Here is a 15,337-nt window from a genome sequence, read left to right as displayed (position 1 = left end):
TACATCTCAGATATTTAGATTATGATTTATAACAGTAGCAAAATCCCAGTTATGAAGTAGCAAGAAAATAATTTTGTGGTTGCAGGTCACCACAACAGGAGGAACTGTATTAAAGGGTCTCAGTGTTAGGAAGGTCAATGACCACTGCTCTAAGTAACCATGCGCAATGAAGTCCTTTGGTAGCACTGCAGTATGCTAACATCCTCAGCATTTGCTCCTGTTGTCACTTAACTGTGTATAAAAAGCAAACCAAATTCCATGTACAATTATCCAGGGTGATTCCCATAAAATGGGCCAAATTGAAAATAAGAATAATCTGAAGCAATGTATTCTTGTTAAGGAGAAAAGGAATGGAAAATATGCTGAAAGGATGAGATTCAGTTGGTGAGCCTAACAGTGTAATGAAATTTTTCTACAGAAACTGCAGAGGTATAGCACCTGGTGCCACCTAGCAAGGAGGGAAGAGAGTCTTCATTTTAACTCTCAACACATTCTTCAAAAAACTGGTAGCAGACGTTAACCTGAGACCCATAATCATAATATAAACACCAAAAACATGGGAGGCCAAAGCAGGAGGATCACCATGGGTTTGAAGCCAGCCTGAACTATACACTAAGTTTCAGATCTAATTGATCTACAATAATAAGACACTGTCAAGAAAGAGGTAGTAGTGGGGGGGGGGGGCGTCAGGGGAAGATAAAAAGAGGAGAGAAAGGGAGGGAGGGAGGGAGGGAGGGAGGGAGGGAGGGAGGGAGGGAGGGAGGGAGGGAGGGAGGGAGGGAGGGAGAAAAAAGGAAGGGGAAGGAAAGAGAAGGAAAGACCACAAGGAAACAAAGAATAGGAGAGAGGGAAGTGGAAGCGGGAGTGTTGGGAGGAAGGACATGACAGAATGCTCTAGGCTAAGTCCCAAACTGTCCTGAGCTCCGTGGTCCAAGAGCTAGACATAGTGACCCCAGGACAAGGCAGCAGCCCAACACCCAGGGAAGCTCTGTAGCTGTTTCCTGCCAGATTCCACTGTGTCTGTCTGGGAAGAGGCTAAGTCGGAGTGCTGCTTCCACACAGTGGGCTCCTTTGCTTCTCAGGTAGACAATCTTTTCTAAAGCCAGATGATGTGGGAGGCCACTGTGTGTCTCTGCTTGACACCCTGCCCCCAGCCCTGGGTGATGACATTCATCTGTGCAGGGCCTTTCACGTTCCTCGCTTCTATTCAGTTCACAGTCTGGGCACAAGTGATTCATAATTAGCCTATTCTAATTCCACTTGATCTTCACACATAATCATCCTAATTATACAGGACTGAATAGGATGGCAGGGAAGAGAAAGGGCAACAGGTGGGGGAAGAAATGAGCCTTCAAATGCAACCTGACATGAAGGTGCTCACAAAGCCCAGCTGGAGATGTCAACACCTCTGCATAATGTAAAGTCTACAACAAAGCCACCAAGGTGGGGCCACCCAACACATCATGGCCTCAACAAAAAGAGCTGTCTGTCACATGCTGGCTTCCTTCTGTTCCAGGCTGAGCAGAAACAGAATGTTCAAACACCTCACAGGGTAGAACTCATAACCTCTATTCCAATTTAAAACAGTAATTTGGAATGTGCTTGCCTAGTGTGCATATGGTCCTAGGTTTGATTTCCAGGGCCTTGGTTAAAATCACCAGAGATTACAAGCCGCCATCTCTACTCCTGATCACAGAACCCAACTAAAGCATTCTATGGGTTGAGCTACATCCTCTATTTTTTTTTTCTGGTGTGGGAGGTCCTTCTGTCTATGTGTTGCTTTCATGGAGCTGCCAGAGTCAGACATGCCAAAACTTTGCCGGTAAGCCATTGCCACATGGCAATACACAAATTAATAGAAATGGGTTAAATTAATATAAGAGTTAACCAATAAGAAGCTAGAGCTAATGGTTCAAGCAGTGATTTAATTAATACAGCTTCTGTGTTATTATTTCTGGTCTAAGCTATCCGGGTGGCCAGGAAAAACAAGCGGGTCCTCCTCTTGTTTTTTCTCCTTCCCATCTTGAGATAGAGTCACTAGATTGCTTGGGCTCAACTTCAACTTATTCTGTAGTGTTGGCAGGTCTTGAATTTGGCATCCTCCTGCCTCAGCATCTAGAGGCTCAGACTACAGACCTGATCTACTGGGCCCAAATATAGCCAACATTTTTTTTTTTAGTAAACCACAGTCGATAAACTTATGTGGTGATTTTGCTTCCTCTAATAGAAACAAGCAGAGGTTGGCTTTCTTGAGCCACTCTATGATAGAGCAAAATTTTAGTTTGAAAACTAATAATGATAATAACAATAATAATAGCAAGTCTTGAATTGCAGATGAAAATATAAAATTCCATAGTATAGAGGTGTACTATACCATGTACCATGAGCACCAAAGGTGTAGTGACATCATCAAAACTTTAAAATGAGATTTCACATCCCAGATTTCCACAAAGGAAAAGAGCAATAGTTAAGGCAAACATTACTAATTCAGGAACATACTGACCACTCACTCATTCATATACAAGGCACCATATTCCACCCCAAGCATTTTACCTGAACTGATGAACCACACAAATGGTAAAAATAACAACGACAAAAGTTTAATAACCCCAGAATGTTAGCAAGAATTCATTACCCCTTTGAGACTCAACCAACCCTTTCACAAAGGTAGCCTAAGATCATCAGAAAACACAGATATTTACATTATGATTTTTAGCAGCAGCAAACTTACAGTTATGAAGTAACAATGAAAATCATGTTATGGTTGGGGGTCACCCCAGCTGTATTAAAGGTGAGCAGCATCAGGAAGGTTCAGAACTACCGGGTTGAGAGCACCGCCACTCTTCCATAGGCCCCAGATTCAGTTTCCAGCACCCACTTCAAGCACCACTGGTGACTCCAGGTTGAGGGGATAAGATGTTATGATGTGCTCTTCATGCCTCTAGGAGGCATCTGAATATATGACCATCTGTATCCTCTCTCTCTCTCTCTCTCTCTCTCTCAAAAGATGGTTAGATTGTATGTAACTGGCGGATGTCCTCATCCTCAGACTTCACATAAACTAGAGACTCAAAGGATGTGAGGCTCTTAAGTTATTGATCCTCTCTTGGGGTTACATGGGTTACGGAGTCTCAGTCTTCAGAACACAGATAACCGAAGTGTGTAGATTTAAAACAATCAAACCATCTCCGTGGCTGAAGCAGACAGCTGCCTACCCAGTTCTTCTAAGTGGTTGGCATACAGAGGAGACAAGACTACAGGTTACAGAATGGTCAACTCCTGCAGTCACAGGGGAGACTTCTTGCTGTGCCAACATCTTTTTCACAAGCAAATACCACAGTCAAATCACACTCTCGATATAAATTTGACAGTAACATTCACTAGTCCCCACTGCTCCCATCCAGAGCCTGACTCATAAACAGACCTTCCTCAATAGAGAGGCCAGCCTAGAGTGCTAGAGCCATGCATCACTTAGGAGTGATGACTCACTCCAACATAGACTTGGCCATTTGGGCAAACATATGTTGCTGTGAGTTTTTCTTGTGCAAAATATATTTTCTGGAGAACGATAAAATATCGCTCTCAGCTGCACTATGGAAAACTTCCAGGGATTTGTATGTAATCTCAGCTGTCGTAAATGACAGCTTTGACAGTTTCTTTTGAAGAGCATCACCAGCAACCTAAACACACATATGCTTTTAAGAGGTAAAACAATCAGCTATAAAAATAAAGCTCAGAGAAAGAACCAATGTAACAGAAAAGCAATTCAACCAGAAAACAAGTGTTTGAGATGGTCGATAAAATAAAATGTCTTACAAAATAAGCACAAAGAGAAAAAGGTCGGCAAATTATCTTTATCAGGAATGATTTCTACAGACATCACAAGTGGATACTATGAGCCAGTTGGAGGATGGGGATGCTGCCTCAAAACATAGACAACTGCCAAAGGTCTAAGGAAGAAGTAATGTTAGCACTGCTCTTCTAAGAAGAGAGATACAGAGCAGAGATTTCTTCCTAGTTCATATGCTAACTCCACGACTATGCTAATATCTTAGAGGAAGAAAAGAAAAAAGAAAAACAACAAACTAGCATCTTAAACAGCAGCGCAAAAACTCCTTCCCAAGGTTTAACATATGGAATATATATATATATAATAAGGGAGATATATAAATATATATTATAACATGAAGGGATAATAGATAATATTGGGAAAAATTTAAATGTAATTTAATAGGATAAAAATATATACATGAAGAAAATGAAATAAATGATAAAAATGGGTATACCTATGAGGTGATATAACAAGATAAACAGAATATAAAATCAAAAATTAATTTATTTTAAATATAATTCATAATTTATAAAAAGGTAACATGTTTTGACTCATGGGGATTGTCCTAGGAATTAAAAACTTAATATCCACAAATAAATATAATTCTTCATGGAAGACAAGGGAAGAAACACATCAATCTCAGGAAATAAAGAAAAACATAGGACAAAATTCAATTGCAGTCCTGATAAAAGCTCAACTAGGAATAGAAAGGAATGTCCTGAACTAGGCAACAATCATTTATGGAACAAATCTATAGCAATGCCATACTTGATGGTGAAAGAATGAATCTCCCTTAGAGACGAGCCTGAGACAGTAACATCTGATCAGCATCATGCTGGAGGTGCTGGCTAGGGTACTACCAAGGTCTAAAACTTGGTACTACCCTGCCTGGGAGCCAGTGTTCCACAGATGCTGGCTGGAGCCAGGAAGCTCCTTGTTCACATAGTTAATGAATGGCATCACAAAGAGCCATGGGCACCCTAATAAACTCCCCAGAGCCCAATGTCCCCCCAGAGTGACGTGGAGAGATTCAGACAGATGCCTGCACTCACACAATAGAGGGAGCACTGTGTCAGTGTGGTCTCCTGTTTTCACGGGATATGGCAGGTAAGCCTGCTCTTTCACAGAGAAGCACTCCATCTTTCTACAAGTAGATGACTGCAGAATAACTCTGGGAAACATCCTAGGTAAAAAGAAGTCAGTGTACCGAATTCTTAATCTATCAGCAAGATGTGTAGGAACAGATAAAATCCAGGAGTACCCTCCCCATTGGAGTAAGGCAAGCAAAAGAAAAGCTATGCATATTCACACAAATGATGGCAGCACCTCTACAGAAACAATAAAATCTGTCAGAAATTCTGGTTGTACCAGGTGAGGAAAACAAGGTGAAAAAACAAAAACAAAAAAAAAACCCCAGGAAGATCAAAATGTCAAAGTCAACTATTTCTATACAGAACATTGTTTTTAAATTCAGAAGGGAGGGGGGACTATATACCTGTTAAAATTTCTTTAAAAATTGTTTTTTAAAAAAGCACCTTACCTATGTTCAGGAATATAAAAAAGAACTGTATCTCTAGCACACTATTGATGACAAACTAAAACATTTTGCACCACCTTCCTGGAGGGCAGGTTGACAGTACTCAATGCTGAACAAACATGCCTACCACAGGACCCCGCCACTCTGCTAAGACAAGCGTCCACAGCAAATGAAAGCATGCGTGTAGAGAGAAAGCAGTTCTTGTGGGCAGAGATAACGATGGAGAAGTCAGGAACCTTAACAACACAGGCTTATCTCTTCAAAGGAAGATGTTTACCTGTCTTCCACCCAGAAGGCTGGGAAAGGGCATAGTTTACAGCCTGGTGATTCTCTGCTATCTGTAGGCTGGGCTATACCTGTCTCCCCCAGAATATTATGTTTGCTTATCCCAGACTTTCCCCCCTACCCTAAGTCTTGAACATTGTTTCTTAGTCCATAAAACCACCCTTAAGAGAGATATCACACGTCCTTTATAACACCCTAGGTAACTTCTATGGCATCTTAGAGCCAGTCCTATCCTGACTCCCACAGGCATTACATTTACTTCAGTCATTCTCCCTAGACCCTTATCTTGAGCATTGTTTCTGAGTCAACAGAACCCATCTTTAAACAGTTTCAACTTAAACATCTCCTAAGCTTTGTTGTACACATGGAACTAAATTAATTGTCACCAGAAAAGTTTTCCAAAATTGTGCTCTGCTTAAATATAGCTAAAATAAATAAATGAGTTGGTGTTAGACTCCCGAAGCTTGGCCCAGCACCAACCAAGTTGGGCTGAACTGAGTTTCATTCTTACTTCACCCACATCATTTCCCTGTTGGTCATGATGCTTGCAGGGACCCCCCACATCCATATCCAAAGGAGCAGCTGCTCCTGATACAGCCAAAACTGGGAACAACATACTCTCCAGCACCAGGGCAAGGGCAGACAAACTGACACATCCGTGAGGCGGCACACCACTCAGCAACATGAAGGAAAGAGCCACTGAGACATGCAATAAGTTCACCTGGAAACAGTTCATTAACTAAATAAGGAAGGCCAAGACTGTAAACTATGTGATTCCATCCATATGAAATGCTATAAAGTGTGACCCCCCCGCCCTACAGTGACAGAAAGCAGGTGCCTGTAAGAGACTGCAGATGGGGAGGGGATGAATGAGATGAATATAATCGGTATCCTGGTTGTACTAACGGTTTCGTGGAGATATATATATATATATATATATATATATATCAATAGTTATCGAATTTTGCACTTCACTGCAACAACTTATAGCTAAAACGAAACTATTTTTAATCAGCTTTGGAACACCCAAAAGAAATCACTTATCACTTCCTTCCAAGAAAGACTTTCATAAAGCTAGGCACAGGGTTCATACCTGTGATCCCCATACTTAGGGGGCTGAGGCAGGAGGATTTGCTGAGAACTTGAGGCTACTCCTCTGGGGTGGGAGGTATTTTACATAGTACTTTATAAAAGTTATGAAGCATTGATGTTAGTACCCGTCAAACAGCATGCCAAATGGACAAGTTGTGTGCACAGCAGCAGCTGGCAAGGAGTTGCTTGGTTCTCGGTTACCAGTTTTCTTAACAGAATGAGCTCCTGACCCCTCCCACGCACAGCCTCTGCAGGTCTCTCCTTTTGAAAATTCCTATTCTTCACTTGCTTTTCTGTTCTGTCTCAGGACATCTTCATTTAAGTAACCTCACAATGGCAGACTCCTAGAGCTCATACTTACTTGAGTTGGCTTGTGGCAGATGACTCCATGAATCTCCAGATAGCTGAAGGTTAACTCGAGCTGTAATGAGAGGGGAGGGGGAGAAGAGACCTATAATGAGGGCTTAAAAACATATCATTTGAGGTTCAAAACATGCTATAATCAGAGCTATCCCAAGGCTAAGTAAGGCTTGTGCGCCTTCTGAAGACAGGCTGCTTGATACCTCTGTCCATAGTAACAGAGCTGGGATTCATCCTATCAAAAGAGGCATTACCCACCTCCCAAACAGAGGGGAGGAGGCGGCACCCTTGACTTCTACACTTCATCCAGGCTCGGTCTACTCCATGTGTGTAAACTGGCAAATGCCTGCAGGACACCAAGCAACCACACGCACATCCCCCCTTTCCTCCACAAAGTTCCTTTGGAAAACCTCAGTCCCTATGGACTAGTCCTTTCTTCTAGACATCACGTTCCTCTTTGTGTGGCACTCTAGTTACTCACTAACATCACCTTCTTCTCCCAAAATCCACAAAATTCCTATTTAGATGTATTTGAATGAATATATACTTATGAATTTTAAACTATGTTTAATAGCACGTACATAGTTGACAAAGCTACTCTTTCGCCAAGTATTCATATAGTATTTTGTTTATATTTTAATTATTCATTTATTTTTATTTTATGATGCGAGGCACCAAAGCCAGCATGGGCAAACCAGACTAACACCCTCACCACTCAGCTACCTCTTTTCAATGAATTAAAAAGTGCCCCTTCATTTCTTCTCCCATGATCACCATCAGCTCTTCCTACCCTACATATTCTCCAGACTGTGCAGCACACTCCCAGATCTATCTTTCATCACTAACTTTTCTCCTAGGTGTGCAGACCCTCATCTCACACCAAACATACAGGATATGAGACTGGAAGACAGAGGGAAATGACTAGGCAATGTGTGTTCGCCACACCACATTAAATCTAGAAACACGTGTGCATCCTTTGGTACCCCTGGGGGATTCTAGGGATGCCCAAAGACACCACAATCTACAGATGTTCAAGTCTCTTGTACCAGGGCACACTGTGCACATACACACATCCTCCCAAATATTTAAGGTCATCTTTACAGCTCCTACACAAGGCAGTGCAGTGTAAACAGAAGTGTTGTGTTGCCTGGGGCAGAATGAGGAGAAAATGTCTAAAGGGAAGCACAGATTTTGGGTTCGTATAAATGGAATCCACAGATGTGAAACCAATGGATATAGAAGGCCGGCTGTCCCACTTAAGAAACAAGTGTAGAATCAACCCACAGGGACTGAACTCTGCCCCCTGCTGGCAGGTTGTGCCAAGGTACACAAGTAGGACAAAATATTAAAGCAGAAGATCCAAAGTGAAACCCCAGAGGCACAGTGATGTCTGGAGCTTGACTCAAAGAACTTTGTGTGGTGGCTGAGGTCTGTGATTCCAGAACTCAGGAGCCTAAGGCAGGAGGATCACCATGAGTTCAGGGCTAGCTGGGCTACATAGCAAGACTTCATTGGACGGGGTGGTATATGAGAATGAATAAATGGATTCGTTCTTTCGCATTCAGTCAGTTGAGACTTCTGAGCAGCCTACTAGGTGCCACACTGGAAACTCATTGAGGAATGAGAGTGTTCTCCTCTATGGGCTACATGCACCCTTGGAGGCCCAAATTTTGAAACCTTCAATTACAGCAACATTTTTATCCAAGACTACCAAGATCTACATCTCTGTTAAATTCTTTAAAGTACAGCAAAAAAAAAAAAGTGCCCTAAAATCGCGTACTTGTCTACCACTATTACTTAAAAATAACAAGCAACAATAAATAAATAAATAACAAATAAATAAAAAGAGAGTGATTGTCCACTCTTTTTTTTTTTAACAATGCCAGAGCTATTATTTGAGTCAAGCCTAACAGGCGAGGCAGTTTCCAGTTAAAATCCCTTTTGAAAAACGAGAACTTGGGCGGAGGATGTTGGCTCAGCTGGTAGAGTACTTGCCTCGTATGCACAAAGCACTGAGTTTGATTCCCAACACTACGTGAATCAGGCATGGTATTACATGCTTGCCATCACAGCATCTGGGAGGCAGAGGCAGAGTGGGCTACATGAGACCCTTTCTCAAAAACTTAAAAAAAAAAAAGAAGAAGAGAAAAGAAAAAAAAAGAGCATTTGAAGGCACCTGCTTTGTAGGTAAGCACAGGCATGTTCTAGATTATGCTTCTTACGCCACCTCTGTGTGAACCTCAAGGCATCGATTTTCTCAATAATTCACTTCCACTGGCCTCCACTATCTCACAGGCACTCCCTCCTTGTATACTCATATTCGGTTGCCATGGAGAAGGTCTACCATCTAAACTTCTGCCATAACTGCTCACATGAGGAGCACCTCCATGGACCCTCAGCAGTCATCACATCCAATAGAGGCAGGGGGGGCGGTGCACAGCCATGAACATTGCGCTGGTATGAGTCACCAGGTGGGACTCGGCCACTTTTGTCAATTTGTCTGGCTGATGCTGGACCATAATTAAAAAGGTACATTGTCCCCAATGAGGGCTTTCACTGGGCTAACAGAACCAGGGGAGCCTGGTGAGGTGGCAGGTAGTCCTGGCAGAATAACTGTTTGATGAGCCAACAAGGGGTGGAAAGAGACCAACATTCAATAAAGGATGACTGGCCGAGCCTGGGATGAGTCAGAGCTTTGGATTATTATTAGACATGCTTAAGGCAGGGCTGGGATGTAACTCAGTCGGCAGAATGGTTGCCTAAAATGCATAAGGCCCTGGGTTCAACCCCCAACACCACATAAACCCTTTCCCCTGCTCACCCTTCCTCTCTCATTCTTTTTTAGGCTGGCTGGTACTCACTGTAGAGCCCAGGAGTGCCTTGAATTGACAGCAATCCTCCTGTCTCCAACTCCCCCAAACACTGAACCTACAGGTGTGTGTCACACTGCCTAGCAATTTCTTCATGAGTGATCTGAGATACATGACTCAATTGTGGGCATATGTCTATACATTTGGGATAGCTCACATGTTTACCCAAATAGCACCCAGGAGCCTTCTTTTTATCTTTCCCAGAGAGTAGCTCTCCTATTGCCCAGGTTGACCTTGAACCCACCATATAGCCCAGGTTAGCCTGGAATTAATTCATTATATAGTTGAGGATGACCTTCAATTCCTGAACCTCCTGCCTCTACCACCCTAGTTCTAGAATCATGTGCAAAATCCAACACATTCAACTTTGGAGCCTTCCCTTCATCAGGGCAAGCTCTTTTTCTCAAGTCCAAAATAACTCCTTCTGCAATAAGTCAGCATTTACTTTATTACACACTGCCTGCCTGAAGGTGCTTGTACACCTACCCTTCCATCTCACCTCCCCACCCCTGCCCCTTTCTCGTTTCAGGTTTGTTACGTAGCCCAGGCTGGCCTAGAACCCAAGATTACTGGAGCGTAATACCACACCAGCTCTGCCTCAGGTATGAGAGTTTAGTCCAATCTCATTGCCATAGTAACTAATTTGTTTAGAACACAGTAAACATGTATCACTTTATGCATCAAAGAACCTAAAGTATCTTTCCTTAGAGAAGCTTGTAAGCTGGGAACTTAGTGTGTAGCTTACACCTGGGAAGCTGAGAAAGGAGGATTGCTGTGAGTTCAAGGTCAGCCTGGGGTACACAGGGACTAAGGGCCAGAGTAAGAACTTGAGGAAAAGGAAGGGGGAAGGAAAGGACAAGGGAAAAGGTGGAGAGAAAGGGGAAGAAGTAAGGGAAGGAGGAGTGAAGGGAGGGGTAAGGGAAAGAAAGAAGAGAAGGGAGGTAGAAAAAAAGGGAGAGAAGTGGAAAGGGAGGGGGAAGAGGAAGAGGATGTTAATGGTGGGGGAAGGAAAGAAGAGGAGAGGGTAGAGTGGTTTCTTACAGGAGACTGAGAGGGCCAAAGCTCTCACAACCCTGCAATGCACCCTTTAGAATCAGAAGACTATTTCCCTACAGAAAAAAGCTGCCACTGCTGGCCCGAAGCAAATAAGAAAGGGACTTGACACCGCACAACCGAGGGAGAAAAATGGCTGGGACGAAGAGCCTGGGGACAGGGAACACAAAATGCCTCACTATTTTTCTTGGCATGTCCTTACACAGAGAGCTGAAAGGAAATGAAAAGCATCCTTCATGACAACCTCTAGGGACATTCTGGAGAGGAATGAAACAGAACGTGCATGCTAAGATAACTCTAGACATATGGGCCGAAATGCTACATCTGTGTAACGGATCTGGGAATGCATGTTTATGAGAGCAGGCTTGTCCAACCTGCACATAGAATGCATCCCAGAACAGCTGGGAAGACACCTCTACACATCTGCAGATGACAGCATCGTATCGAAATGCCAAAGGTGGGACGCTCCTTCACGTGAGTGTCTCTGGCTGTGTGCAAGAGTGTGCATATGGCTGTGCCGCACTGAGTGTGCCTGTCAGCCCCTCTCAGGAGGAGAACTCAACCCTGCTTACCTTGGTGGGGATGCGCGCTGACAGGAGGAAGGCTCGGCATGACGTGAGCACCTGCAACACAAAAGCAGATGTTGGTATCAGTGCTGTAAACTGGGCCTGGCAGGCTTCGGTCTCACCGAATGACATTGATACCCTAAAACCTTCAGTTACCACTCTGGCAGGTAGAGTAAGTGACCAGGGACAGTTTCTTAGCGCTGTAGAATCAGTTCCAATCTAGGAAGGCCTGCATCAAGGCTTATTTGGACAAGTAACCCAGGAACCTTTGTCACGCAGTTGGCCCGCAGACTAGATCACCGTGGCTGAGCGGGAAAGACACTGGAAAATGATTTATGTGGCATAGTGTCCTGAGTCAGCTACATGGACAGCAAACTTAGTGAAGTACCTGCTCACTCGTACTTCCCCAAGGATAAGTGGCATCTGTGTAAGCCCTCCTGTTCCCACCATGAGGGCTTAAGCTGGTAGCACTCATATAAAACACACGGGCCAAAAAAATTCAGGCTAGTTTCCAAGAGACCTCCCCCAAGTTTGCTTCTTGAGATAGACAGGAGATAATTATCTTCCTGATAATTAGCTAATGACAGCTGGACACCATGGGACCCTGTGGGTCTATAAGCCTCTCTTGCTATGCAGAGGACCCCTCATGAATCCAAAGAAGCTGATGCCTGGCTTTGAGCAGGGTGCCTACCCATTATCTAACTTGGCTCTCTACACCACAGAGATCCCCACTGGCCTCATGAGCATTTGAAAGAGAAAAAGAAATAAAAGCTCAGCGAGCAGTGACAGGAGAATTGCCTTCCTTCATTTTTCAAAGAACTTCCTTGTTAATAAATTCTTGTTTAGCAAATGAGACTTATGTACTAACCTAGGAATCCGAGGTTTGAATAGAATCTTAGAAGCTATACATCAGGACTTGGGGTGATACTACTCAGAGGTATAGCACTTGGCTGGCATGCCCTAGAGCAATGTTTCTCAACCTACAGATCTCAGTCTCTTTGGGGTCAAATAACCCTTTCATAAAAGTTGCATATCAGGTGTCCTGCATCTCAGATATTTACATTATGACTCACAACAGTAGTAAAATTAGTTCTTAACTAGCAACAAAAATAATTTTACAGTAGAGGGTCACCACAATATGAGGGACTGTATTAGAGGGTCTCAGCATCAGGAAGGTGGAGAACCACAGCACTAGGCCCTTGGTCAGTCTCTACTAAGAAAGAAAAAAGGGGGCTATGCACAGGAGCCATTCTTGCCTAAAACCTTCACTGCTTGACTTTAGAAGTAGGCAGAGGAAGATATCATCTTTGAAGATTTGATATGTTATAAGTCAATCACAGCTCTTAGGGGTCAGGTAAAGAAGCAAAGCAATATACAAGAAAAATGTCAAGGGAAGTGCAGGCAGCATTTGCTGGTCACAAGATGAACATAAGATGCAGAGAACATAGGATGCAGAGAACCTAAGAGCAGGTGGAGCACGTCTGTAACTATTGCTTGGTCACCAGGAAGCATGCAAAGTGTAGAGAGCCAGGGTACTATTACCTGGATGCTCTGAGGGGCCAGTTCCTATTGTACACACTCAACAGTCTGAATGTTGTCAGCGTTATGGGAGGAAACAGTATCTTTATTCCCTTAAGCACAAGAGGCTGGGGCAGATAGAGATTAGCCACCTTGTGGAGTAGGAATGGGCTTTCCACGCCATCCTGGTGGGCTCCTTCACCTGCCTTTCTACTTCCTCACTGACATGTGATGAGCAGCTCCGCTCCACCAAACTTTCCACATTCCCACAGCAGGCACAGCAGCACATGGTGGAGCTGGAGTTCCGACCCAGATGCTCTAGCTACACTTCCGGGGTGCTTCCTGCTACTCACCCCAGATTCTAACCTTCCTGAAGAGCCAGATTCTTCAGGACACATGGAACCACAAACCAGTCACGGAACATTAAAGCCTTATGAAGCAAATAGATACACAGGTTATCAGCAGCCAGCAGGATGAGTGGTACCCTAAGAAAAAGGTTGAGTTCCTATTGGTGATGCAGATTGCCTTCCCTGCCTCCATCTCGGGTCACTGTCACCACTCGCTGCTGTCTGCCTGGGTCTAGATACATATGTCTCAGCCTTCGTCTCTCCTCACTGTCCCCCATTCTTCCCCTCAGACCCCCTCTCTGCCACTGCTGCCACTATTCCCATCAGGTCTCTTCCCATTTGCTCCAGCCTCTCCCTTCCTCTGCTTTCTACACTGGCTGCAGCCCTTTCTTCCCCAACCCTTTCTCTAAAGATCACTGTAGATCCTGGGTTTTCTTTACGCCTTTGGGAAAAAAACAAAACAAAACAACAAACACCAATCACAGAAGAAACACTGCATTCCAGGACGGAATTTCATCTGCAACACAGTCGCAGAGAACTGTGAACAAAACACGAATAAAACCGAAGACAGCCTTTGGACATCATTATACAGTGAGCCACAGGTAATTAAGCGCTTTACAAGGTCCCCTGTGTTCATCTAATTAATAAGTCTTAAAAACGAATCTCAGAACACACACTTCAGCAACTGGAATAGGGCAGCATATGGCACTGCTCCCCTTCCTACCCTGTGGCTACACTTGGGGATAAACACCTCCCTCCGCCAGCCACCAAGGCTGACCGAACTGTGTGCATCCTCTCCCGCCACACCCCTTCCACAGATGCTATCACAAGGTATTTCTGGAGGTCTTGGGTTGGGCATTAAGTAGTAATAGTCACTTAAACACAAAAGAGATGGAAAAGAAAAAACAAAACCAGACATTCCCATTTGAGTAAGGGCCATCTCTTGGCCACAGGGAGACATTCATTTTATAATGATCATTCTGCCTTCACCCTGGGACTGTACAGGCTCACAGTCTGTGGCCCGGTGTGCTGACTTCCTATCTTTACAAGTATTTGTGTAAATACATAGCATCCTTTTGAAGTTTGAACACAGTTCAAAAGAAGTTGTTTGAGAAGAGATGCATCCATGAGGAAGCCCAGGATTTGAAGGGAGACAGACAAGCCATAAAAACTTTCTTCTACTGGTTCTACTTTCTGAGAGCCAGCTCCAGTCTCCAGAGCCATGTAGCGATACTAAGAAAATGTGTAAGGGAGCAGAAGTGAAGTAGACAGATCTTTCAGCATCTGAGAGCACAGTGGGTCATATTGTAAGACTGAACGCTACAGGTACCACCGTTCTGAATCATACATCTCCCTTTAATAGCACAAACTGAGTCAATAAATGAGGCTCCAGGCATGCTGGAAAGGCCCATCCATGCATTTCCAAACTGTCCCAAGGTGTAGCCCCAGAGGATTTGCAAGCACAGGTATGGATTCTAACTACATAGGAACAGCCAGGATCATGCTCCTGGGGAGATATGCTAGAGTAACCCTGCACCTTGGTGTGACCACACACCTCACAAGAAGCAATTTAAGGGAGAAGGGATAGTTGGGATTACAGTTCCAGATGCTACAGTCCCTCGAGGCAGAGAAGACACTATGGGAGGAGTATGCGGTGACTAGTTGGTGGCACTATGTCCATAGATGGGAAGCAGAGAGCAGCTAGAAAACAGAGCAAGCCCCCTGCAATAACCCAGGCAATGAGGCTCCACATCCTAAGTTCCACAACCTTCCCTAACAGCACGGCCAGATGGGGACCAAGCTTTCCGACTACAAGAGCCTATGAGAGATTCTTCATTTTCAAACCAAAACCTCCTCATGGACCATGACCTCCATCA

At 44.0% G+C, this 15,337-nt stretch overlaps 1 protein-coding gene across 10 annotated transcripts in view; it reads right to left on the bottom strand.

Annotated features, from left to right (window-relative positions):
• Carmil1 (capping protein regulator and myosin 1 linker 1) overlaps positions 1 to 15,337 on the bottom strand; it is a 261,760-nt gene that overhangs the window by 143,963 nt on the left and 102,460 nt on the right. For 9 of the 10 annotated variants that reach the window (XR_012910397.1, XM_075970038.1, XM_075970042.1 and 6 more), the window contains 2 exons: positions 11,602 to 11,652; positions 7,108 to 7,167 (listed from right to left, as the gene is read on the bottom strand). Coding sequence is in view for 8 of the 10 variants with exons in the window: in XM_075970038.1 (XP_075826153.1) it covers positions 7,108 to 7,167; positions 11,602 to 11,652 (111 nt within the window). In the remaining 2 variants the exon portion in view is untranslated. Of the gene's footprint in view, positions 1 to 7,107; positions 7,168 to 11,601; positions 11,653 to 13,466; positions 13,516 to 15,337 lie in introns of those variants that run through there. The other variant, XM_075970041.1, reaches the window with a different exon arrangement.

This window comes from Microtus pennsylvanicus, chromosome 4 (assembly GCF_037038515.1).
Source record: "Microtus pennsylvanicus isolate mMicPen1 chromosome 4, mMicPen1.hap1, whole genome shotgun sequence".
NCBI lineage: Eukaryota > Metazoa > Chordata > Mammalia > Rodentia > Cricetidae > Microtus > Microtus pennsylvanicus.
Note: the sequence above shows the minus strand (reverse complement) of the source record. Positions and strands in the feature narration are given on the sequence as shown.